Here is a 26,750-nt window from a genome sequence, read left to right as displayed (position 1 = left end):
TTCCAGAAAGTTTCAAAGCAAAACTTGAATTTGCTGCTTACTAGCAACTATTTACATAATAGTTACATAGTATTTACAACTATTTACACAGCATTTACACTGTATTAGTTACTGTAAGTAATCTAGAGATGATGTAAACTGCACGAGGATGTATAAGGCACTGGAGCATCCGTGCATTTGGTACTCAATCCCCCGCAGATCCCGAGGGGTGACTTTATCTCAAGCAGGTGTCACTGCCTAGGGATCCTTTCCAGTAGAAACTTAACTTAGATGTCAAGTTCATCCCCAAACTCATGGATAATCAGAAAACACACTGCTCTTTTGGGGCTCCATCCCTTTGTTCTCTTCTACCCCCTTTTTAACCAGCCAGAATCTTCCGGCAACTCTTCACAGACTCCTGTCCCCAACAACAATCAATGTTGCCTTTTTCCTTAATTCACAACTCTTGGAGCTAAAATTATATTAATGAAAAATGGAAAAAATTTTTAAATTAGGCTATAAAACTACAGATTATACTTTAAGCAGACTTGAATCAATTTTGCCCTAAAAGAACTACAATCTGGGGATTATTTTTTTCTGATTGTTAATTTTTCATTTAGGAGATTTTAGTCTATCATTTGTTTTTCTGTGTACAATATTAATTTGTTATCAATGGTATACTCACTTCATAGAAAGGTTTTAAACAGCTGTACTGAGATACAATTCACATACCATAAAAGTCACTCTTTTAAAGTGTATAGTTCAGTGGGTTTTAGTATATTCAGAGTTGTGCAACCATTACTACTACCTAATTTTAGAAGATTTTCATCAACGATATGAGGATTTCTTACTTTCAAATGACTCCTAAGGTATTTCCTGAAGCTTCTTTCAATATAGCAATAAAATGACTTATCAGGTAAATTTGATATTTATCAAAAAAAGGATTTGAGAAAGAAGCTATAATGTGTTATAAGCAGTAGGAACAATTACTTGGAGTCCAGGAATACATTTCATTTGAAAAGTGAAATCTAATATTCTGCCTTTCAATTCCTTCTTTGCATTTTTCCATAAATTTAACAAATGATGATACCTATACTTATAACACCTTAATCACTCACACTATCACAGCAGAAAATCAGGTATGAAAAAGTCTTTAGTTATTTGGTCCAAGAGTGAAACAACTACATCACACATCTGTACAGTTTAACATGATGCTATTCCTTACGATTAAATAGAATCTGAAACGCCAAATCATACACGTGAAGTAAGTGGCGCCAACTGTCCTACAGCTTATGAAGATACCTGGGATTGTGTGTGTGCTGGGGGGGTGGAAGGGGCACGTGCATATATTTATCTCTGGTTCTTTACCTTTGGATAATGCAAAGTAAATCATCAAAAACGTAAAAGAAATGTTTTTTGTCCATTCAAACTTAATATAATTAGTATATTTACATCCTACAAATAATAGTTTCACTATACAAAAAAGTAAAGAGGTAGTCTTTCTTCCCTTAGCTTGACACACAGTTGCCAAAACTAACAGAAAGCAAAGAAGGCGTCGCCCCTGGATTAGGACACTGCTCAACACCACAGACCAGACCTTCCAATTCCTTCTCCAGGATCGCTGTGATTAGCCAACTCCTATCAGTGTAATAACCACACTGGCAGCAGAGCCTTGCTTAGTCAGATCATGTACAACATGAGGATAAAATCCATACCCAAATTCTGAGACTACCTTTTAAAAATAAAATTGTATCAAGAGAAACTATCAAAACATTTATTCAATTTGGTTTGCAGAATACAAAGTGGAAATATAATGTATGAGAGTAAATAACAAAAAATAATCTTGAATAGCCTCTTTTCTTGAAAACAGTGGTAGTGGCAGTAAGGAAGTGATGATTCTATACATTTTTATGTCAAATAATTTAATTAAAGTTGTTTGAATAAAGTTCTGATGTCTTAACAGTAGACCTTTGTTTTCCTAATCGAAACTTTGGTGGCAGGGTAAAAGTCCCAGGTTCCAACTATCAAGATTCTGAGAAATCCTTTTAACGGATGCCTGTGAAAGCTTAACAAAATTTCACAAAAACCATTATCTGAAAACAAAAAAGATGAGACATGATTTTCAGAAGTGCTGTGAGAGTGTGGCTCACCTCGCGCACTCTGGTGTGCACTGGAGACTTCCGAGGAAGGTGGACGCCATGGTACAAGAAGTCCTGGATGCAGCCGTTTTCGATGGCCTGCAACGACACCCCAACGCGAGAACTTGGGTGAGCGCATTCCCACAGACGGCAGGACAGGCAGTGCAGCGGTTAGAGCACAAAAGGACCGTCTGATCTGTTCATCTTCTATTTCATGAGGGGAAAACGCCTGGATCCTTTCATCAGAGCTTTTCGACTTTAAGTCTACACCTCTTAGAATTCCTTTCATCTTCATATACCAAAGAGAACTTTTAGTTTCCTTTGTCTTATTTGATGAAATATCACATTTGTGCTAAATAGCAGGGCACTGGAGCCTGGTTCAAGCCAGACAGGGCTCAGAGACTGAGGGGGGGCCGGGCAGCACCCTCTCCTGAGTCATCCTGATAATCTCAGAAGACTGGATATGTTCCAAGAGCCCCCCCAGAACTGACAATGAACTACCTCTACGGTGGGGGCCAGGATTCCAAACTGACCAAAACACCACCTTTCAGGGCTGCCACAGAGAGGAGCGGGGCAGGGGCGGGGATGTGGGCAGCTCCTCGTTCACGCCAGGACAGTGAAGGCCTGGTGTGTTAGCCTGCATTCTGCCTCCATACCCAGGATTCCATGGCTTTAGGGAAGGATATAAGGAAAACTTCCTACTAACATCTTTACCTCTTCTCCATGAACTTTGAACTGTCTGACTTGTGATGACGTAGGAGACACACGGCACTGCCAGTCAAGTGTCTGGGCCACAAAAGTTGACCCCTGAGAGCTAACTACCAGAACATGGACATCCTGCAACTGACCCAGGCTTTTCAACATTATCAATGGCAGACATTTTTTTTTAAAGAGAAGAGGGAGGAACGCTGTAAGAGATTTAAATGCTGTAACAAGCAAATGCCATTGGGAGACTTGTTGGATCCTGACTCCAAAAAAAACTATAAAAAGACATTTTTTAAACAAAGCAGAGAAATTTAAATATGACCCAATTAATTTTTTAAATACCCAGGAATTATTGTGAAGTATGATAATGGCACTGTATAACCACACTTTTTAGAGATGCATACTGAAGTACACAGAAATAAGGTGTCACGTCTGGAATTTGCTTTAAAAACTTGAAGGGACAGAGGGAAGAGAGGGAAGGGAGTGAAACTGAGAAGTACAAATTGCTAGTACTAATTTGGTACAGATCTAGTCAAAATTAAATTTTAAATTACAAACTCCTATTTTTTAAACCACTATTGGAGAAAAGGGGAACAAATACTCCTTCCTGTGAACAAGTTTCATGCAGTAATAAAGCAATGCAAAAAAAATGCATAACAATGTGCCGGTTCTGCCATTTCCCCCCAAAATTATACACTGTAAAACTATTCTACAAGTTGTCAGCAGGGGAATAGAAGTGGTAAGTTTTAGTTTTCTAGAAGTAGATGTCAGTGATAGACCCCAGTATAGTTAACCAAAGCTTAAGCTGGGCAGGAGAGCAGAGTGGGCAGAAATACACTCCAAACATCCGGTGGTTAACCTCCCCTCTCCCCACCCCCACCAGTCCAGGGACTGCTCCCCCAGGAGGAAAGACCCCTTTATGACTTAAGAGTAAAAATTTTACCCTCAGAAGGAAAAAAACACATCTAAGAACCTAGCATGAGAAAAACATAAGGGATATCAGACAAAGACACTTTCTTTTGATTTTTTTCCAAAAGAGCCTGTGAATGTTTAATTGTGACTGTGAATTACATAGCCAGAATGTAGGTGTTATAGTCATTAAAGGTTAGCTGTATTCAAACACAAGTCTTTAAATTCTCAAATGATGTTGCTAAAGAGGTGGCCTGAGGGTCCCGAGGAGCACTGGCCAGAAGAAACAGAACGCAAGCCACAGACACAATTCTAAACTTTCTAGAGGCCACATTAAAAACAGAAAAAGGTAAACTTATTTTAATAATATATTTTGTTTAGCCCAATATATCCAACACACTATCATTTCAACATGCAATCAATATTCTTTTTTAAAAAACCACGAGATATTTTACATTCTTCTTTTTCCACACTGTCTTCCAAGTCTGGTGAGTTTCTTACATTTACAGCCCATCTCAGTTTGGACTGGCCATGTTTCAGAGGCCCGGCAGCCACATGTGGCTGGGCACTACGGGTCTAGAGCTGCCAAAATGCCTGGGGCAAAAGTCTTGATTCCACTCAAACTACACGGCACAGTGAGTCATGGGCATCTTGAGGCTGTGCTCAGGCACGGACGTAACACTGAGTGCGCGTGGAGGGCACTCACCATGGGCTTCAGCGCGACAGACAAGCATCAGCACAGGTTTCAAATGGCCCTACTGTAGCTGCTTATTTAGTAACCAGAACAAAATAAAAATGTGTTAACATTTCATAAAATGAAAAGGAAATACCTCTAATATTTTCCCTGAAGCCTTTCTCCAAGCTCTGAAATAAACTTCTGCAATGTGTACCATCAAAGATCTAGAAGAAAAAATCAAAAAATTTTAATGCAAGTCAGAAGAATTATATTTTTAATGTGTATCATTTCAGGAATTCTCCTCTTCTAGGGAAGAAGAAACTGTTTTGGACTAGTGCTTTGCAAAGCAGAGATATGTTATTCACCTGCAGCAGAAAGTAGAAAACAAAAATCCGGAGAAGGAGGACTGAAATGTCAAACCATGTCTTCTTTCTCAATCAGGCTTCCCCAGAACTTTACTATTTCCTATAAAACTATGACACATAGCCCAGAACCAAATTCTTAAGTAAAAAACCTTTAAATATAAGTACACTTTTTGACTTGGAAGTCATCTTGGACTTTCCGGACTAATTCGCTCAGGTACAGGGAGCCCTAAAATACCAGGGCTGACTTAGAATCATAATTAGGAAAATCTGCTGGTTCAACCCAAATATTCTGCAAATGAGGGAACAGGAGAAAGTATTCTAGTAAACAATCAGAGATCCAGAATCACATCCCAGCTCAATACTTATACAGCTGCCTGACGTAACCAGGCCCACCTCAAGAGTTTGAGGATTCGGTTTTTGTTTTTTTTTTAGATTCCATATATATGTGTTAGCATATGGTATTTGTTTTTCTCTTTCTGACTTACTTCACTCTGTATGACAGTCTCTAGGTCCATCCACCTCACTACAAACAACTCAATTTCGTTTCTTTTTATGGCTGAGTAATATTCCATTGTATATACGTGCCACATCTTCTTTATCCATTCATCTGTCAATGGACACTTAGGTTGCTTCCATGTCCTGGCTATTGTAAACAGTGCTGCAATGCACATTGTGATACATGACTCTTTTTGAATTATGGTTTTCTCTGGGTACATGCCCAGTAGTGGGATTGCTGGGTCGTATGGTAGTTCTATTTTTAGTTTTTTAAGGAATCTCCGTACTGTTCTCCATAGTGGCTGTATCAATTTACATTCCCACCAACAGTGCAAGAAGGTTCCCTTTTCTCCACACCCTGTCCAGCATTTATTGTTTGTAGATTTTTTTTTTAAATTATTTTATTTCATTTATTTTTGGCTGCATTGGGTCTTTGTTGCTGTGCGCGGGCTTTCTCTAGTTGTGGCGAGCGGGGGCTACTCTTTGTTGCGGTGTGCGGGCTTCTCATTGCAGTGGATTCTCTTGTTGTGGAGCACGGGCTCTAGGTGCACGGGCTTCAGTAGCTGTGGCACATGGGCTCAGTAGTTGTGGCTCGTGGGCTCTAGAGTGCAGGCTCAGTAGTTGTGGCACACGGACTTAGTTGCTCTGCGGCATGTGGGATCTTCCCGGACCAGGGCTTGAACCCGTGTCCCCTGCACTGGCAGGTGGATTCTTAACCACTGCGCCACCAGGGAAGTTCGTTTGTAGATTTTTTGATGATGGCCATTCTGACTGGTGTGAGGTGATACCTCATTGTAGTTTTGATTTGCATTTCTCTAATGATTAGTGATGTTGAGCATCCTTTCATGTGTTTGTTGGCAATCTGTTAAAAATATGGAATGCTTCACGAATTTGGGTGTCCTCCTTGCACAGGGGCCATGCTAATCTTCTCTGTATCGTTTCAATTTTAGTATATGTGCTGCCAAAGCAAACACAAGGATTTGGTTTTAAAATGCAGCCTCGGGCTTCCCTGGTGGTGCAGTGGTTAAGAATCTGCCTGCCAGTGCAGGGGACACGGGTTTGAGCCCTAGTCCGGGAAGACCTCACATGCCGTGGAGCAAATAAGCCCGTGTGCCACAACTACTGAGCCTGTGCTCTAGAGCCGGAGAGCCACAACTACTGAGCCCGTGTGCTGCAACTACTGAAGCCTATGTGCCTAGAGCCCGTGCTCCGCAACAAGAAAAACCACCACAATGAGAAGCCCGTGCACCACAACGAAGAGTAGCCCCCGCTCGCCGCAACTAGAGAAAGCCCATGCGCAGCAACGAAGACCCAATGCAGCCAATAATTAATTAATTAATTAATTAATTAATTACTAGATAAATAAATAAATAAATAAACAAATAAATAAAATGCAGCCTCCTTCAGCCCCGGAGCAGATTAAGTACTTGGCCGTGAATCCAGCAGATAACTCCAAATGCTGTCAGGGCCCAGAGGCTGGGAGCTCGGGCAAGAGCGTGCTTCCGAGCCCCTTCCCCAAGGACTCTTCCCACCAACCACATAGCTCAGTCCACGGGAAATCGCACAGTGCACATCACATCCAAAGGTATCAGAAGTACTAGTGACATGGGCTTTACTATGACTGAAGCTGAAATTTAACTGGTAAATAATTTGACTATTTAAAGAACTGCCACAAAGTAAAATCTTAATTTCAGTGTCACTACGGAAAAAAAATGGTTTCCTATAGCAAGGGAAAAAAATATCCAGTGATACAACAGTACATAATAAATAACAGTTGAAGAGATAATTTTCACAGCTTCTAATACATTAATATAATTTAAAAGTCAGGTCACATAGAAACTTTTAAAACCACACTAAGCACAAAATATTAATTACCCTTAATACTTACTTTTGTAATCCTTGTAACTGGTTTTTAATGGTCCCATGGATCATTTTAATGAAATTTATATTCCAGTTGAAGAGAGAACTAAGAAATCTTCTTCCCTATAAATTAAAAAAGTAGGATATGTTAAAATTGCAACCAAATAAAAAGTTCCCAGGAACTAAAAAACAAACATTCTTTGAAAGCGTAGTAACACTAAAGTTTGCTACACCCAACAAGGAAGCATCCATACTTCTAAGTTAGAATCTACACACTGAAGCTGCACTCGAGCACAGTGCTTCGGGCGGCAGCCCCGTGTGGGGACGGCGGCGGGAGCCTCGGAGGGACCGAGCTGGGCAGCAGCAGCAGGTGGGAGGCTCCCCGTGGAGGGCGGAGCAGCAGGCACCTCTGAGCTACTCCTGTCCGACCACACGGTGACCCAGGAAGCTACCCCACAGCCCAGCACGCAAGTTAAGTGATGCACCAGCACTTCACTCTGGCTCTGTCCTGATGTCTCCACAACCGAAAATCAAAGAATGCTTGAAATCTAGCATCTTGGGGTGGGAATGGAACTGAACATCCCTTCATTTCATCTTTTATAAAAGACAAAACTGAGGGCTTGTGAAGTTAAGAGGCTAAGTGTTTGCCAAGGTAGAATTTTCAAATACATATAGTCCCCATATATTATATGTAATTATAAATATCATACATATATCATGTAATATTAATTTTTATGCATAATACTAGATTACACATGTGAACCTAAAAAGCAAGATTATATTTACTCTCTACAGGGGGCATAAAATACATCTGCCCAGAGTTTCCCTGTGAAGGGCACCATCACCTCCTCACTGCTTACCAGCACACCAGTGTCTGGAGTCCTACAGACACGCAACACACTTTGATACAAAAGGCAGGGTAACCATGCTTGCAACAGGTAAATTTTTAAAAAAATATTTACTGGGACTTCCCTGGCAGTCCAGTGGTTAGGACTCTGCGCTCCCAATGCAGGGGGCACAGGTTCGATCCCTGGTCGTGGAACTAGATCCCACATGCATGCCGCAACTAAAGAGCCCACATGTGGCAATGAAGATCCCGCCTGCGGCAACTAAGACCCAGTGCAGCCAAATAAATTTAAAAAAATAAACAAACAAGTATTTACTGGAAGTAACTTGCCAGTAGAGTATAGAAGAGATTTACTGTTTACCAAGAATGACTGGAAACTGACATGACCAAATTAATGACTGATTAGGAAACTAAGTTTAGATATCTTAAATTCAAAAGAGCACATCAATTTAAAAAAAGAGAGAGCTTTAAGACACACACGTGTATATTTATGTCTACACCTGCACATACATATGTGTGAGACAAGCACGCTTCATCCACTGCTATGTATAAGTCAATATAAATAAAGTGTATTTATCTGAATCCACTCTTAACTTCTTTACTCTCCCAAATTTTACAACAACCCTGGGATACTCAGGGCAGAGGCCATGCGTCCAGCGTCTTCCCAACAATGATGATGGGAGAGTAGCAAGAACACAGTCAGGGCACTTCCTGCCCTGCAGGCACTTAAAGCTCTATGAATGGCCTCGTGTGCCGCTCAAGGGAAACCTGGGAAAGGGCACCTGCTGTTCCTATTTTACAGAAGGAAATACTGAGATTGAAAGGAGTGTGATCAAGGTCACCACCTACTCAGTGGACAAACAGGAGTCTGAACACAGCCTTTCTGACCCCGAGAGCTGAAGGTCTTGGCCAGTGTGGCCAGTCATCCGGTACAGCCCTTTAACCTCACCAGCAGAGACTGTGCGTGGGGAGTGGGCAAACTGGGGTCAAATCCTTCACTCCCCTGGCCAGCTGTAAGGGTGAAACCTTGAGCAAACTCTTCATTTAGGGTCCCCCCCCCTCCTCTGGGAGGTCCTTCCCCACACATCCTTCGGGGGGGTGACAACTGCCTCCTTTTGCCTCCAATCAGGTCTGCCAGGCCACAAATAATCAGAAGAAGGCTACATTCTATAATAAAAAAAATGTGCTTTGCATCCCCGGCATGGAGATACAGTCAATCTACAACAACTACAGAAAACTCCTAAGACAATGGACCAACGTGTCCAAGAGAACCAGACAAGCCACTCTGCAATTTTTAATCCTCTGGTAGCCACATTAATAAAAGCAAAAAAGATTAAATTAACTTCAATAATATATTTATATAGTCCAATATATCCAAAATATCATTTAAATATGTAATAAATATATAAAAATTATTAGTGGGATATTTAACATTCTTTTCCCGTATTAAGTTTCAAATCCGTGTGTAGTTTTCACTCAAGGCCACAACTGGACTGGCCATATTTCATGAGCTTGCTCAATAGCCACATGTGGGAGTGACCACCAGTGGACAATGTAGCACTGGGCCAGAAGCCTCTCTTTGGATTTATTGGATGGGTAGGAAAAAGAAACCAAGAATACTGTGTGATGATGGTTTTGAGTTATATGCCAATTAACCTGGAATTAGGGCAGAGAGTCAGATCCATGGGGAAGTGCTTGCTCAACCTTATTTTTATTCATTTTTAATTTAAAATGCAATCATGGTTCCCCCAGGATTCACACAGCCACCTGTTACCTTCTGATTTAATGATGAAATACGCAAGGACTTGGAAAACGTTTGCTTAACACTGCCATGCAGTAAAAATGAATTACAAAAAATATAATAGCTCTTGATAGTTAAGCTGACTCTTTTATTAATACACTGAGCAAGATGCAAACAGCAAACACATGAACTTAAGAAAAACTTCCATTAAAAAGCAGTTCACAAACACACCAAAAAAGAAAAACCATTTACCTCTTCTTTTCTGATATAATTAACATTTATGAAGCACTCAAGCAGCATGTCTTCAATTTCTCTACTTTCCTCCAAATCATAATCGAAGCAATATAAAGCTCGATGGATACGCCATAGCCGACAGATGTCTGCACCCTGGGAATGACATGAAAAGAAAAACGTCTGAGTTTTTCTTTTATAAAGGGTAAGGTCACATTTCAAAATATGAGACTATTTTATATATATCATCAAAAAAAGAAATAATGCCAAGAGAAAACATCTTAAAATTTGCAAATGGAGCTCTAGAGAACATTTTCTTAAAACCTAGGCAAAAGCAAGCAGAGATGTTGATAGACAGAGCTGTTCACCAGTTTCGTGCGACGAGCATGAGTCTATGCCGACCAGTGTGGGGCATCAGCCACGTCGGGCTATGGAGCAACTGACGCGGGACCGGTGCCACCGAGGAAACAAACCTTTAACTTTCTTAACTTGAAATGTAAATGGCCCTGTGTGGCTAGCGGCTACTGTGGTAAAGGCACAGGTGTAGAACATAAGGAAGACGTTAAATAGGGTCTTGATTTAAAAGCTGAACAAAAAGGGCAGTGAAAATGGATTTTAAAAAGGCAAACCAGTGATGGCTTAAGGCTAAGTTCTGACACAAACAAGGATTTTTCAAATCACTCCTATGGCCAGCAGAGAAAGTCAAAGCACTAGCTGAGGACATAGCCAAAAAGGTTCTTTTCTGCCATAAAACTGACTGCTCCTGGGAGGCCACAGTGAGACGGACTCTCCCACGGGTGGTAAGAACGTGACCAGCTGTGAGCTTTATAGAAAGCTGTTGGCAATGTGTACCAAGAGCTCCAAGTTCAAACCCACTGACCTACAAATTTCACTTTGTAGGTACCTTTGTAGGAACCTGTGACAAGTAAGTAAAGATGTGAGGGGGGCGGTCAAAGAGAAATCCCCAAAGATCCCTAGAATCACAAGGGTCACCTTGGCTGTGGGATTATGGACAATTTTTCTCTTCCTCATTTCCCCTCTTCTTCATTTGCCCAATTTTCTAAGATGAACATAAGTATCTGCCGTTGTTTGATCAGGGAAAAATACTGCTCTTTTTCTGGATTTCTGAATTGTATACCAAAGACTGAAGGATGAGAAACAGCCCAAGTTACACCCAACCCTCACCATGCCCTCTGTTGGCCCCGCCGAAGCTTCCTCAGGCCTGGGCTGCAGTCCACAGCCCCACCCTGGCTGCCCTCCTGCCCAGCGCCCCCTCGGGTCTGCAGGCCCTCCCTGACCATCCCACCCCCTTCTGTCCTTCCCTGAGCAATTCCCACCATGGGGACAGCCTCTCAAAGGCCACATACCGAGTAAGATGGGGAGAAAGCCTGCGTACGACCACACGTGGAGCCTCTGCCCACCCTCGACTGCCCACCTCTGAATATCCTCCAGTGCAAAACCCTAACTGAAAGCCACTGGGCCAGGCCTCTCGCAAGCAAACACAATTACTAACTGGTATAAACACCTGCACTTTCAAGTAACACGCAGCATGTACTTCAGAAAGCGAACATACTGTTTTCGTCTTGAGACTTCTCCTCAGCAGCATGACGAAAGCAGTCTTCCCCATGTCCTCCTTGGCGGGCAGGCCTCTCTCCCACCACATCACACACAGATCCTGGATGGAGCCCTGGAGCTCTCGTTCAGAGTCAGGTAGCGCGTACAAAACACCTGCAATGGAGCAGTCATCGCGCGATGAGTAAAGTGAACCAGAGTTAGTCCATATTCAACCGTCTAGAGCACGATGACTTCAAAGGTCTGCCAAGCAAATACTAGTTTATGTTTAACTTGCCAAAGACTTGTACACATTATTTATGGGATACAAACGGTGTTAATTAAAAAATTGTTTTCCACTGTTATAAAAGCAGACCCAATAGAACCGAGAATTTTAGAACTGGAAGACCCAGAGAGGGCCTATTGTCCAAACTCTTCATCTACAAGAGGCAGACGCTGGGCTCCAAATCCAAGTGTAGCAACACCCAGGGCAACACTCAGCAGCAGGGCAAGGCCCGGCCTAGTGACCAGCAACACACTACAACCATCCCTCAGTTCGTGGGCCTCAAGTTCTGGCTCACTGGTGAAAAATAGTAAGAGCAACTATTATAATGAATACAAAAGCTATAGTACTGTTATTAACAGAAGAGCTCCAGAACTAATTTAAAATACTGATAATGTGCTCATAACTGTAATCCACAGACATCCGAATGCCATTACTCTGATGTAAAATTCCTGAATTAATGGGGACTGATGCACAATATTGGCACTCCTCATTTTATAAAGCATGTAGGGAGACTGAAGATAAACTGGTGGTAACACCCACAAGCATTTGGGAGCTACTTTCATACTGATTAGGGTAACTTCTTAATAAGACACATTATTTCAACACAAGAATTCTTAATAAAACAGCATACTAAACAGATACATAAACCAAGTGACGCTGAGAATCTGTCACATGGAACTAATCAGATTCACACAGTAGAGGTGAGGGTACTTGGGATATTTTTCTTAAAGAACATTACTAAAAGTTACTTTTGCATCTTTTATATCTATAATTTTACACATATAATATTACATAATCAGATCTTCTCATTAATTCAGACTAGTGTTCCCACTAAATTAATAACTACAATTTTACAGTTTAGTTAAAATTTGAAAAGTACCATGATATAAATATTAGTATAGTAAAACTCCCCTAAGAGTCAACAATTATTCCTCAGGTCATGTTCATAACATACTTAAAGAAAAAAGTGCAATGTCACAAATGCTGGGCTAACTTGAAATGTCTGGCAGTAATCACTAGCTGAGAAATTTATAATCAGACTGCTTCCCCTTTATCAGCTCTTATCCTTGGTCCTGAAGGTCAAATAAGACATCTCTAAAAGCCCCTAAACAGCAGTCAGTTGTTCAGTAACGCACATTTTCACCATGTGAACCATTTATATGTGGCTTACATTAAATAATTACTCAGGATAGCCCCTAAAAGAATGCTCTTTTGCTCAGTTTTTTTTAGCTGAAGTACAAGAGCTTGACTGCAAAGTTCTGCTTCTCCCCTGCTAAGGGCTCCCTTGTACCAAGTGTCACTCAGACACCACTCATACACACCCCACATTATAGCTGAGTCAACTTACCATTTAATATAACAGCACACTCCAGTAAGGCTTCATAATTCTCACTTTCATTTATAACAGACACAGAAGCAAGAATCACAGATGTAATTGCATGAATTATTTCTATGTTTTTTTTCTATAAATGAAAAAAAATCAGAGTACAAGTAAATTAAAATCAACTTAAAATTTAATTTTTAAATGTAAAAGAAAATCAAGCCACATTTGACATTTATTCTAAAAAGTGAATTAAAGCTGAACACAAGTCAGCAGTCTGAAACAGCAACATTGAATACTAGATTAATGGTGGTAGGATCAGAAAAGGGTATAACTACAATAAACAGACTTCTGATATTCTTGACTTCTACCTTTAAATTTTTCCTTAACTTAAAATTCAATTATACACACAAAAAAATTATTTTTTAACAAAGAAAAAGGAAACTGATTTTTGCAAGACCGGTGCTACCATTTTTGACCCCTGCTCTGTTTCCATGCTGCCTTCACCGGGGGCTTCCACTGGCTGCCAGCTGTCCACCGGGCTCTCCACCAACACATCCGTTAATAAATTCTTGAGTCTCTGCCATAGCTCTTCTTTCTGTTTCCTTGACAATTCATCTAGCAATTCACTTAAGTTGAAAGGGTCAGAGGCATCTTTCTGCAAAATAAATAGCAACTGTTACATTCCAAATACAAAAGATTAGTTCTATCCTTGGCGAAAAGTTTATGCACTAACTTAGTTAGAAGCTCAAGAGTTTGGCTGTAGTTTTCAAAGTCCATTCTTAAAAGGGAAAAGTAAAGGGGTTATCAGACAGAAAGTAGCAGATCCCTCCTCCCCCTAGCCAGTCCTGCTAAACTAATCTTCACCCACCTAGCAAAAACCCTCCCTGAAATCAATCCATCCAGATGTCCACCATCTCCAGGTCTATAATTAGGTTACAAAAGTATGCTAGAGCTAAAGTAATAACAAAAGCAACAACGATAATAAGGCATCCACGCCAAGGACTGCATGCTAAGTTTCTGGTCTCCAACCTAACTTGGGCCATGACTTTGTCCCTGAATCCAATCTGGTACAATCTGAGCACCGAAAGAGCGACAGTAAGGGATAATAACCCTTTAAATAAGATAAGAATCAACAAGGCCATACTGATAATAGCAATGAATAAATACAGAAGCAATATGGGATTGGGAAATCACAATTTTGTAGCTATCATAGTAATAATCGATTCAGGCAAGAATCGTCAACTACTTCTACCCAGTGAGGAGATCATAACACCACTTATGTACGCAGTTCCTCCAAAACGCATAAATAAACTTAACCACATCAGCAAACAAGGGCAAAGGAAGGACAGACCACGGAACTGCTGCCTGCACTTCTCAAGACCGTCAGTCATGAAAAGGGATGCTGTGAAACTCTCTGGATTAAAGAGACCAGCAAGTCAGACAGCGGAGCACAGAGCGTGATACGGGACTGGGCAAAAAGATCCGCAAACACCCTGCAGGTGACCGTCCAGCTCCCTCTTTGAAGGTTTTACTGTGACTCTACAGGAGAGTGTCTATGTTCTAGGAACACCCAGGGAAATACTGAGGGATAATGAGACATGGCCTGCAACTGACTCTCCAATGACGCAAAAAGAATACGGGAAGACTAAGAACGCTGGAGAGGAGGGGCAGGCGGGAACTGGCAGGGCGGCTCACTAGGCAAGGGGCGGGGCAGCCCCCCAGGGCCCTCCAAGGCCACTTCTCCATCCTAATCCTACCAGCCTCCTCTCGCAGGACGCTCACCCGAGCTGTTCAAGGGTCTTTGTCTTTCCCTTTTGTCCAGAATTCTCTCCCCCAGTCTCCATGCAGCCCATTCAGATCCCTGATAAAACTACCCTGTTCCTCCCCATCCTTGCCCCAGCTTAGCCTTTACCCTGCTGTAGTTTCACGCCTGAATCCACCACAACCCGGGAGATAACTGAGGACAAAAAGGATGTCTTCCTCACTGTGCCACGCACGTAGCAAGAGGTCAGTAAAGACTTAAGTAATTAGAAGCACGCTGCATTACACCACTTACCATCCTTACAGCAACCCTCTTAAAAGAAAGGAGGGAATACCATTTGGGAGTAGTTGCCCATCAGCAGGTCTGAGTACAGTTTTCTGTTACTTTTTTAAATAAACCTTGGTCCCTACGGATTCATTGAGATGACTATATTTCATTTGTGGATATAATGATTTTAGGAAAATGTCTTACATTAACGGTCACAAACACAATAAAGCTAAACATAAAACTTACATCAAGTTGAATGAATTGCAAAAATTCTCCAATCAGCTCCTTAGACACTGCTTGTACAAATGTCTCACGTTTTTCCATGGCAGATCAAACTGTTTTTCATATGGCATTTATTCTGTAACCCTAGTAAAAAACACAATCATATTGAAACTTGCATTTGCAAATATACCTTTTCCTACAAGATGTAATTTGGTACATTAGTTAGTATCCAAAACTGCAAGAAAATCCCTGTACCACCTATGATAGACAGTTTCTAACAATATTCTGACATAAACAAGTTACAATATCTAAAAAAGAACTTCTCTACCAAGGGAGAGAGGGGAGGGAGGGATAAACTGGGAGACTGGGAGTGAGATATACACACTACTATGTATAAAACAGATAACTAATAAGAACCTACTGTACAGCACAGGGAACTCTACTCAGTACTCTGTAATGACCTATATGGGAACAGAATCTAAAAAAGAGTGGATATGTGTATACGTATAGCTGATTCACTTTGCTGTACAGCAGAAACTAACACAACAGTGTAAATCAATTATACTGCAATAAAAATTAATTTAAAAACTAAGTAAAAATAACTTCCCTATTTTCTTTACTGAGAATAGTATCAACATAACATCATGTTTCTACCGAATGTGAACGAGGTTATCAACTAAGGAAAGAGAAACCCAGCAGCTCCAGGAGGCTCACCTCCTCTCCCTTTTCAGCACCTTCGCAAGACGCTCCTTCAGGTCTGCGTCAGCTCAGAACAGACCAAGCCCAGCTGCCAAATCCTGAAGACTCTCCCTTCCTAAAGCACCACTCCTCCACCAAGAAAACCCCTGTCAGGGTCACACTGTTATGCAGAGGGTGGCCCTGGGGTCACCTGGGAGCTTGTTAGGGCGCACCAGCTGCTCCCAACGACAGCACACTCTTCCCCACCCCTGTGGGACGGGAGCTCAGGGACTGTGTGCAGCCTCCCTCGCTGTCCGTGTCTCCCCTAACAAACCCCATCTGCCATTCACACCACCTCGTGCTAGCGGTCCCCGGTTTGAAAGACATCAGCCCAATGAAGTAATAGCAAAATGATGGAACGTACGTGTAACAGGACGCTCACTTTACAAATAAGTGAAAACCTCCTGCAGTCATAAGGAGAGCAATATGGAAAATTACTGGTCCCAACGGCAATAATTTTGGGGACAGAGTCATCTTAAATACAGAACCCCAAGATCTTAGCATTTAAATTAAACCAACAAGGATAGAAAATAACTTCTCCACATAAGCACCACTGAAGTGTGGCCACCTCATCCCTCAACTCAGATGCCTGAGCTGTGAGCATAACTTGCGACTGGCTAAGCGGGCAGGAGGGCCACCAGCAACAAGCCTGATGAGTGACAATGGCTAGTACCAATTCAAGAGTTTAAATAAACAATTTTCCAAAAAGGTGCAATCAACTGCATGGAATCATATACCTTAAACTGGGACCCTCCTTGCTTTTTCGTGATTCGGCTAACTTTTCTGGTTTGCTCTATTTCCAAGTGTAATTCTTGGCATGTTGGTCTTAACCACAGTAATCCTCTGCCACTAGACTACCGGATTTATTGCCACACTCCCCACTGTCTCTCTGACACTAGTGACTGTAGTTCTTCAAGGGTTACTAATTTCTTAACTTACACGCAAACTCCCTCTCTCAAAGTGACCCACTACTATGTGCACAAGACCTCACCCTTCCAGCCAGAGCTACCTGCTAGGTGAGAGATCATCCCACCATGCAGCTACCGTCCCCATGGCACTGTGCTCTTCACACAGGAGGTCGGCACTGAATTAAGATGAGCATTAAAAAGAGATCCCTGTCACACTGTCACCATGGAAAACCCTCGTCACCTGGAGCAAACCATTCATCTCAGACGTAGGAGAGATACTTGAGGACAGGTTTCCCAGAGCACGGAGGCTCAGGGAACTGATCTCTGAGGTCAGTCTCTGGTCCAGGGCTGGAGGGGTTCTCTCTAAGGTCAGTCCCAGGTCCAGGCTGGGGGTCCTGTCTGGGGTCAGTCCCAGGTCCAGGACTGGGGGTCCTCTCTGGGATCAGCCCTTGGTCCAGGGCTCAGGGGTTCCTGTCTGGGGTCAGTCCCAGGTCCAGGACTGGGGGTCCTCTCTGGGATCAGCCCTTGGTCCAGGGCTCAGGGGGTCCTGTCTGGGGTCAGTCGCGGGTCCAGGACTGGGGGTCCTGTCCGGTGTCAGTCCTCGGTCCAGGGCTCGGGGGGTCCTGTCCGGGGTCAGTCCCAGGTCCAGGGCTCAGGGGATCCTGTCTGGGGTCAGTCGCGGGTCCAAGGCTGGGGGTCCTGTCCGGTGTCAGTCCTCGGTCCAGGGCTCGGAAGGTCCTGTCCGGGGTCAGTCCCAGGTCCAGGGCTCAGGGGATCCTGTCTGGGGTCAGTCGCGGGTCCAAGGCTGGGGGTCCTGTCCGGTGTCAGCCTTCGGTCCAGGGCTCGGGGGGGTCCTGTCTGGGGTCAGTCCCAGGTCCAGGGCTCAGGGGGTCCTGTCTGGAGTCAGTCGCAGGTCCAGGACTGGGGGTCCTGTCCGGTGTCGGCCCTCGGTCCAGGGCTCGGGGGGTCCTGTCCAGGGTCAGTCCCAGGTCCAGGGCTCAGGGGGTCCTGTCTGGGGTCAGTCGCGGGTCCAGGGCTGGGGGGTCCTGTCCGGTGTCAGCCCTCGGTCCAGGGCTCGGGGGGTCCCGTCCGGGGTCAGTCCCAGGTCCAGGGCTCAGGGGGTCCCATACGGAGTCAGTTCCCAGCCCAGGCTGGGAGTCCTGTCCAGTGTCAGTCCCGGGTCCAGGCTGGATATCCTCTAAATTCAGTCCTGGAGGGAAGGCGCGGAGTGTGGCGCGCTCCCGGCTCCGGTGCCCACCTCCTCGGCCACCTCAGAGCCGCCAGCCGGGCCGCGGGCTCAGATCACGGCCCATGCGGAGGCTGCGGTGCTAGGGGCCCGACCTGCCCGACCCCGCTGTTTCCCGGGCCCCTGCCCCCAGCCCTTCGCGGGCCGGCACCGCAGCGCTCACCTCGTCCCCGGGACCCGCAGATTCCCGCGCTCGGACCAGATTCAAACCCGCCCGCCGGCGCCCTCGACGCGCTCCGCCCGCCCGCGCGTCACCACGCGCCACTCTCGCGAGAACTGGAAGCGTCCGGGCGGGGCCTCCGGAGGGCGCACGCCCCGCCTCGCAGTCCGCGCCCGAGCCCCGCCCCGACCGTAGCCCATCCCCCAAAGCCCACCACTCCCGGGCCCGGGCCCCGCCTCTTCCACGCGAGCTCGGATCCTGACATTTTTTAGTCTGACATCAAAATTTGTCTTGCCTTAAATGACTGAAATAGATGCAATCTCTGACATAAAGATTGACTCAAAATAAAACGGTGACATCATCCTTTATATATATCAAGTGACGTCTGAATTCTCTAGCAATTGGACGAGTGTTCGTGAACGCATATGTCAATTCCACGTTTCCCACATAATTCTGTACTAACGTAGTATCTACTTTTGCTACGCAGCTTCTATGGACCATGTCTCCAGCAAATATATATATAAATAAATACATATACGTATATACAGATACATATTTAGTATCTCGTGACCAAAATTCTCTACATTCACACTTTTATTAATTAGGGATACAAATAGATCAAAGCCGTATCAACTGATTATAAATTTGATATGTACTTATCAAATATAAAACTAAAATTTTGCTGAAACACACCTCTTAATGCTATGGTCAAGACTATTTTTTCAATCAATTTATGTTTCTAAGAATAAATATTCTATTCTGATTTTTTATGTTTATAGATGTAAATACTGAGAAAACTTGTTCACACCAAAAAAAGCAGACAGAAATGAAAAAAAAAATTAATAGCAATGTACCCTATTCCTTGAATGTATTTTAATTAAATGCCAAAAATCACATACTGATCTATCATCAATTTCTTTTAATTTAACTTGTATCAGCTAATAACTTGATTGGGCTTTCCTTCAATTTTTGTTCAAAGCAAAGACTTGGAAACCACCTGAATTTCAAAAAGAATTTTTATCCAGTCACTTAAAATCATTTCTCGGTTTCCAAAAAACCTTTAGCCAGATACATTGAATTACTATTAATTATATCAGTTACTCTTTTATTTCAAGGCACTTTTGCCAATGCAATTTTTTTTTAAATAAAATCTTCTATTGCTTGCTTTATGTTTCCCCCACACCTTGAAGAGCTGCAGATTGCACTCACTCAGTTTATGGAAACAATCCGATCCATAAATCCAGGCCTCACGGTTAAGCCAATCAGCCAAATCAGAATGAACTGTGTTGGAAAAGCCTCGGGAACTGTTAATAAACTGCTGAGGAATAAAGAATGCATCTCTAAGACGGGGGCCACGGGCCCACTCGGACACCAGGGTCAAGGAACAAAGGCCCCAGGCTCACCCCAGGCCTATCCTCCACCTGGAGTTAGGGCCTGGAGGAAGACTGTCCCCAGGGGTGCAGCGTGAGCCCATCACCCCGTGTCCTGAGGCCTGGGGCTTTGCTGTGAGGGCCTGGCTGGGAGGCAGGTGCCCTGGGCCCCCGCCCGGTTCAAGCCGGCCGCCACGCAAAGCTGCAGCCCGCCTCCCAGCCCCGGTCCCCACGAGGCCCCGTGCTAGCCCTTCCCCACCCACCCCAACGTCAGAAATCCTTCCGCTGTGCCCTGGAAGCCCCAGGCCCTCGCCAGCAAAACCCTGCCCCCTCCTGCCCAGCGGCCCTCTGTGAGGATGCAGCCCTGCCCCTGCCTTCCCTCAGGCTGGAAGCGTCTGCAGGGGACTCTGGACTAACCGGCGGTCTGGGGAGGGGGAGGGTGGTCACCGCCGGCCCGGTACAGTGCTGTCCGGTGGCAAAATGACGGGAGCCACATCTGCAGCTGTGACCCCAGCGACCTCACTAGCAAAAATGAGAACAAACAGGTGAAATGAACTTAACCCCGTGCCTCATTAAACCCATGAGATCAAAAATACTGTCACTTCAACAACATGAAAGCAGAGGCTTTGGGGCTGGTCCTGGTCTGTCAGGAAGCTTGCGGCAGTGAGGCCGGAGGGCCCCACCGGGCGCGTGGGGAGGCCGGCCGTGTCCCCGGGCGGTTAGCGCGCCCCTCCGCCTCCCCCCGCCCCGCCGCCTTTCCGCGCAGCCCCGGCTCCCCTGCAGTCCCCGAATGCCACGCCCCAGCTCAGGCCCCCCTCTTCACTCCGGAGCCGGTCGCCCCGTCCTGGGCGTCCACTCCCGCCTCGGAACCCACAGCTGCCTGCACACCGACGGGCTGCGGGCGCTCACGGCCTCCCGGGCGCCGAACCTGCTCCCCTTCCCTCCTCTTTCCATCCCCGTGTCCACTCTTCCGTGGTCCTGTCTCCTGGGTAGAAAGTGATAAAACAAGGCGGTTCTGAAGCCACAGCCCAAAGGGGGCGGGCTCAGGGCTAAAGAGGAGGCACGTGCAGAAACTCGTCCTTCTTTCTGTGATTTTATACTGTACTGTCTCTGTCAGTAAAAGTTTGAGGTTGGGAAACGTGGATGTATTTGAACAACAGTGAAAGGAAAAGCAGAAGCAACTGGAAGCCCGATGCCCACCCTTGCCCTACCTTGGGGACTGGACTCCAGACTGAGACCCGAGTGAAACACCGGCGAGGGGGGGAAGGGTGAAGACGGCGACCCACTGTAGGCGCCATTTGCACGCCCACCTGCAGTGATGACCTTGGGAAGACAAGGGGAAAGACAAGGGGAAAGGGGAGCTGTCCGCCTTCGTCTCCCTCCTGGCTCAGGGCAGCTCTTCCCGGGGAGACCACCGCAGAGCTGGGTGGGGTCTCCTGCATGGGTAACTCAGAGGAGAGCGAGATAGACGGCCCAAGCAAAGCGTGCTCAGCCAAGCTGCAGTTTGGAATTCAGTGAGCTGCTTGTGAGACCATGAGCCTATACCTGTGCAGACCAATTAAGTCAGATGACTGGGGGACACAGTGAGCATTCGTGTTTTTAACCAGTATTAGGATCCCCAGGTGATCCTAATGTGCAGGTTAGAAGTCGATCGCAGAAAAGATGGAGAAAGAGGAAACCTGAGTGGCACGAGCACAGAACCAATAGTGCTGAGTCCACAGTGAGGGAGCGTGGCCTGGCTGGGGGAAGGCACCCTGCCAGCATCCTTCCCAGCCAGGCGTCCAACACAGGACGTGATCACCGCCCCCTCAAAGAGCACCAGCACCACCGAAACTGGACACAACCCAATGTCCACCAACAGACAAATGGGCAAACAAGATGGGTCCACCCAGACCGTGGAATATTCTTCAGCCTTAGAGGGAACGAAGTTCTGACACAGGCTACAACGTGGATGAGCTTGAAGACGCGATGCCCAGTGAGAGAAGCAGACACAAAAGGCTATACAGAGTGAGTCCACTCGTACAAAATGTCCGGAACAGGCAGATCCACAGACAGAAGGTAGGTTAGGGGTTGCCAGGGGCTGACAGAGACGGGGGTGACTGCTAATGGGTGCAGGGTTTCTTCTGGGTGATGAAAATGAACTGAGATCAGACAGTGGTGATGGTTGCGCACAACCTCATGAACATACTAAAAACCAGTGAAATGTACACTTTAAAAGGGTAAATTTTATAGCATACGAATTGTATCTCAATAAAGCTGTTATAAACAAATTTCACCAGCATGAGTACCAACACAGATGTGCCAAGCTGGGGATTCGAATCCGAGTTAACTGGGGTGGGAAAGCAGGGCTGGTGTGGGAATATCTGCACGGCCCACACCCCTGGGCAGTGCTCACGGGCAGCAGGACGTTGAGGAAGCCTCCGGAAGGGAGCCGCACCCAGCAACAGTAGTTCTCGGCCCTGAGTCACACCACAATCACCCTGGAGTCCTTGACACCCAGCCTGGGCCTCCCCAGACCAGCCCGCTCAGGCTCTCTGGAGGTGGGGACGGGTCCCACGTGTACCCAGGGGCCCAGGGGAGAGTGTTGAGAAGGCAGGAACACGAGCTGGCCCCAAGGCCACTGTGGATCTGCCTGTTCTGGACATTTCCTAGGAATCACATGCTATGTGGCATTTTGTGTCTGCTTCTCTCACTGCACAGCAGATGCACGGGGTGCCCAGTTCCCAGGAGGTGGGAAAGGGGCCCCTGAGCACTGCTGCTCCTGCGGGGGCTCCTCCATGTGTCACTCACACTCAGCTAAATCTGCCAGCAATTTCTATGAAATACTCGACCCAGACCCCTTAGTCAGGAGCAGAGCCCTCTGCATAGCGTTTTGCCTGCATGAAAGTGAGGATTGCCTTTCGCAGCCTTTTCCAGGAATACACATGTTAAGAGCACCTATAGTAAACGGCTCAGAGGTTAGTCTTGTCTTATCCAAATTAACATTAACTATCTATCTTGTTAAATCACTTTATACCATATACTCTTGTTTATCTTATTTCTATTGGATATTTTCCTACAAGTCCATTTGTGAAAGAGTAAAGAAACTGTAATTATTGGCTGCTACTGAATAATTAAATTCAAGGGATGGTCTAAATATTTTTGTGATGTTGAGATAGTTTAGTAAAATAATAACTGAAGTAATGGGCCATCGACCCATTTAATCTTATAAGAATAATTTTACTGTAAGTATTTTGTTGTATTTAGATTTGGCTGTACCTCTAGTTTAGAAGAAGCCTCCGTATTAGGCAAGTTTGTCATCCTGAGATGCCTGTAAAACACACTGGTGGGGCTTACCTGGCTCTGGCAATTAGCTACGAGATCCTGGGCAAATCATTTTCTTTGAGAGCCTGGCTCCTCGCCTGGAAAATGGGAGGCAGAGCTGTAACAACTAGCGGCTCCTTCTGGCTCTAAAATACATGCAGAAATGAATGAAATGGCTCCTTACGGAACCTTTAAAAGCCGCAAGGTATCACAGTGGTGGCAGCGCCACCTGGTGGGACCAAGGCTCCTGAGGGAGAGGAGGCGTCAGTCACCAGCCCAAGACTGTCAGGACTCCTTTCTGGCAGGATGACACAGACGTGAGTGCTGTGGGTTACGACGCGCAGTGAGTGCACGCTTCTGCTCACTTCCCCTGCTCCTAGCAGCTATGGGAGATAGGATGCAAACAGAGAAAGCCGAAAATGCGTCTCTGTGCCAATGCAGCTATAAATGGAACAGGAATGCAGAACAAGGTCCTGAGGCCACGGGGGTGCAGGCCATGGACAGGCAGGTGCAGCGAGTGCGGTTCCTCGGGCAAGTGGGCTGGGCGTGCCCCACGGAGGACCGAGACCAGGTCTGGGCTCTCTGCTTGCAGCCAAGGGCCAGACAGACCCACCTGCCCAGGAAAAGAAGCAGAAAGGCTCAAAACCCAGTGCCTCTGGCACAGGAGCCACGGACCCAGACACAGCTCCCGACCAGCAGCCACGTCAAGTCCCTCCCTCATTTGGTCGCAGGAACTGCTATCTCAAAATCTCAACTCTCCCCACGGAGTGGGGTCTCAGAACATCCTTTAAGACTTGCTCTGGACCAGGGGTCTGGAGAGCAAAGACAGGGGCAAGGGGATGAGTTCAATCTCCCCACAAAGAATCAATGTCGTGTAGACATCTTCTCTGACCTCAGGCAATTAAATTCATAACCAACACCAAAAAGGGGGGGCGGGGCATCATGCTTTGAAACTTATTCCTTGAGTTCTACGTTAACTCAAGGAATAGAGTAAATCTCAATAGAAATTAGAACATGCCTACATCTAGATGAAAGTGTGTACTTACCAAAGCTTGGGAGGTGAGGCTGGAGCAGGAGGTAGGGTAAAATTTCTAGCCTTAAATGAATTTAATTGTTTTAAAAGAAAGATGGAAAATAAGTTTGTTCAACTCTGTAAACCAAAGAAGACAGAAAGGGAGGCAAGAGCAAAATTTAATACAAAAACAAAAACAATTGGTATAATAAAATAACAAGCAAGGTCTATACGAAACTAGTAAGATAAATGGATTTCTAGCAAGTCTAATCAAGAAAAAAGTAGAAGGTACACATAAACAATGTTAGGAAATTAAAAGGAGATGCAACTACAAATATAACAGAGATATTAAATTCATAAGAAATAGTTTTCCAATAAATTGGAAAGCATGAGGTAGATAATCTTCAAAATTGATTTGATAAGAAATTGAAAATAAATTAATACAAAATGTTAAAATGAATGGGTAATCAAAATCTTCTTAAAAGACATCAGGCTCAGAAATTTTTATAGGCAAATTTCACCAAATTTTTAAGAAACAGATGATCACTATCTTATGCAAACTGTTTCAGAGACTAGAACAAAAGGAAGAAGTTTCCCTCACAGGCCCACATTCCGAATGACCACATGCACCCAAGCCTCGCCTTAGGCTCTACTTTCAGGGGGATCCAGGCTGAGACCCTGGGTTTGAGAAGATGGTCTTGGAGGAGCTAAACATACACGTGCATACTCACACATACACACGTGCACACAACATGCATATGCAGAGTACATACATGCACACAAGCACATATTCACATGTGCATGCACACAAATACTAGGCATATGTATGCACACTCAGCATGCACACGCAACACACATACGTGTGCCCACTCCTGCAGGCATGTACGATGCACTTGCTCCAGGTCACGTGGGGCGGGTGCGGGTTGAGCGTGGGTGGTCTGACTGGGAACCTCGCTCTTAGCCCCTGGGCCACTCCAGGTAGAAACAAGGGGACATCTAACGAGATGCACGGATGCAGAGACATCCGTCCCTTTAGTGGTCCTTACAAGGCAGGTGGGGCAGCAACAGGGAAAAAAGAGTATCTGGGGATACCCACACCCTCCTTCATTCTGTAGGAGTCTTGTTGGAGGTGGGGCTCTTCCACCACACTGCATCGTCACCCCCGTCCTGGCCTCTGTGGTTTCAGGTGAGCAGTCAGCAGTATCTCATCGAGGAATCCTTGCGGGAGATGGTCTAAGACTGACTTTCCACCCTTTGGCTGAAATGTGCCTGGCGTGGGCCCAAGTTTATCCCACCTGGAGTCCGTTGAGCTTCTTTAATGTGTAACGTTTTCCATCAAATCCGAGCATGCTTGCCCATCATCTCCTTAAATGTAATTTCTGGCCCTGCTCCCTCCTCCCCTCTGGGACTTCACTGTGTGTAAGTTGGTGCCCTGTTCATTCTTCTTCATTCTGTTCTTTTTGTCCTCAGATGAGATCGTCTCAGTGACTCATCTTCAAGTTTGCCGATTCTTCCGTCCGCTCAAATCTATTGTTGAACTTCAGTGAAATGTACATTTCACTTACTGTATTTTAAACTCCAGAATTTTTATTTCATCCTTTTGATGATTTCTGTCTTTACTGCCTTCTCTATTTTGCTGAGAATCATTCTCATACTTTCCGTGAATTCTTTGGACACAGTTTTCTTTGAACATACTTACATAATAGCTGATTTAAGGTCTCCGTCTACTTACATCTGGGCTTCCTGGGGGCACTTTCCATGACTGCTTTTTCCCCGTGTGTGGCCCATACTATCCTGTTTCTGTGAATGTCTCATGTTCTGTCGTTGCTGAAAACCGAACATTTAAAATAACACCATGGCAACGCTGTAAGAGCCCTCCCCACCGACTTAAGATACTTTTTGCTCAGTAACCTCCTTGGGTGAGTCTCCTAAAAGCTACATCCTTTGCTCTGTGCTGCCTCTGAAGTCTCTGCTCAGTTAGCCGACCTGGTCAGCTAGCGACTGGGCAGAGGTCTCTCTAGTACTTTGGACTCGTCTCCCAGTACCTGCTGAGGGCTGGGGTGTGTGTGTGGCTGAGGGCTGGTGTGTGTGTGGGGGGGAGGTGGCTGAGGGCTGGTGTGTGTGGGGGGGGGTGGCTGAGGGCTGGTGTGTGTGTGTGTGTGTATTGAGGGGGGGGTCTGTTTTCACATCCCATCAGGCGGTTGACACCTCTGCCTCAGCCTTCACCTCCTGCTTGCACGGTGCCTCAACACCAGCTGGAGGTGACAGGTCTGGGCTCACTCGCACGGGCCTTTCCTGGACACGTGCACAGCCCTGCACGTGCACATCTTTCTAGAGCCCCAGGAATGCCAGTTTTCCCAAGCCCCTTTTGGACATCAATTTCCCAGGTTTTCCTTTAAAATTTTTCGGTCAGCCTCCTGTTGTCCCAACTTGTATCGCCACCCCAGGGACCTGCTGTGTTAAACAACTGCCACTGATTGTTTTCCACATGGTTTCCCCAGGAGCCAGCTGGGCCAAATTGTGGCAGTTCTCTGGGGACGGGGCTCTTGGGGAGCGCTGAACCCACCCTACCCGCTCCCAATCGCTGCAGGTTTTCACTGCTATTGTGGTTCCAGGGCTGCTGTAAGATTTTTTCCATTATATTTTCTAGTCGCT

General features: G+C 45.4%; 1 protein-coding gene and 1 non-coding gene across 5 annotated transcripts in view; both read right to left on the bottom strand.

Annotated features, from left to right (window-relative positions):
- NCAPG2 (non-SMC condensin II complex subunit G2) overlaps nt 1-18,517 on the bottom strand; it is a 61,105-nt gene extending 42,588 nt beyond the window's left edge. For 2 of the 4 annotated variants that reach the window (XR_005021327.1, XM_036864495.1), the window contains exons 1-9: nt 18,414-18,501; nt 15,383-15,502; nt 13,574-13,762; nt 13,132-13,246; nt 11,520-11,674; nt 9,968-10,102; nt 7,156-7,250; nt 4,562-4,631; nt 2,130-2,216 (exon numbers count right to left, since the gene is read on the bottom strand). Coding sequence is in view for 3 of the 4 variants with exons in the window: in XM_036864495.1 (XP_036720390.1) it covers nt 2,130-2,216; nt 4,562-4,631; nt 7,156-7,250; nt 9,968-10,102; nt 11,520-11,674; nt 13,132-13,246; nt 13,574-13,762; nt 15,383-15,460 (924 nt within the window). In the remaining variant the exon portion in view is untranslated. Of the gene's footprint in view, nt 1-2,129; nt 2,217-4,561; nt 4,632-7,155; nt 7,251-9,967; nt 10,103-11,519; nt 11,675-13,131; nt 13,247-13,573; nt 13,763-15,382; nt 15,503-16,072; nt 16,142-18,413 lie in introns of those variants that run through there. The other 2 variants (XM_036864493.1, XM_036864494.1) reach the window with 2 other exon arrangements.
- On the bottom strand, nt 6,135-6,241 carry LOC118901393. Its single transcript, XR_005021366.1, has one exon. It is a non-coding gene; the product is annotated as a U6 spliceosomal RNA (small nuclear RNA).
- Nucleotides 18,518-26,750: the final 8,233 nt, after the last annotated feature.

Source organism: Balaenoptera musculus, chromosome 9 (genome assembly GCF_009873245.2).
Source record: "Balaenoptera musculus isolate JJ_BM4_2016_0621 chromosome 9, mBalMus1.pri.v3, whole genome shotgun sequence".
NCBI classification, from domain to species: Eukaryota; Metazoa; Chordata; class Mammalia; order Artiodactyla; family Balaenopteridae; genus Balaenoptera; species Balaenoptera musculus.
Note: the sequence above shows the minus strand (reverse complement) of the source record. Positions and strands in the feature narration are given on the sequence as shown.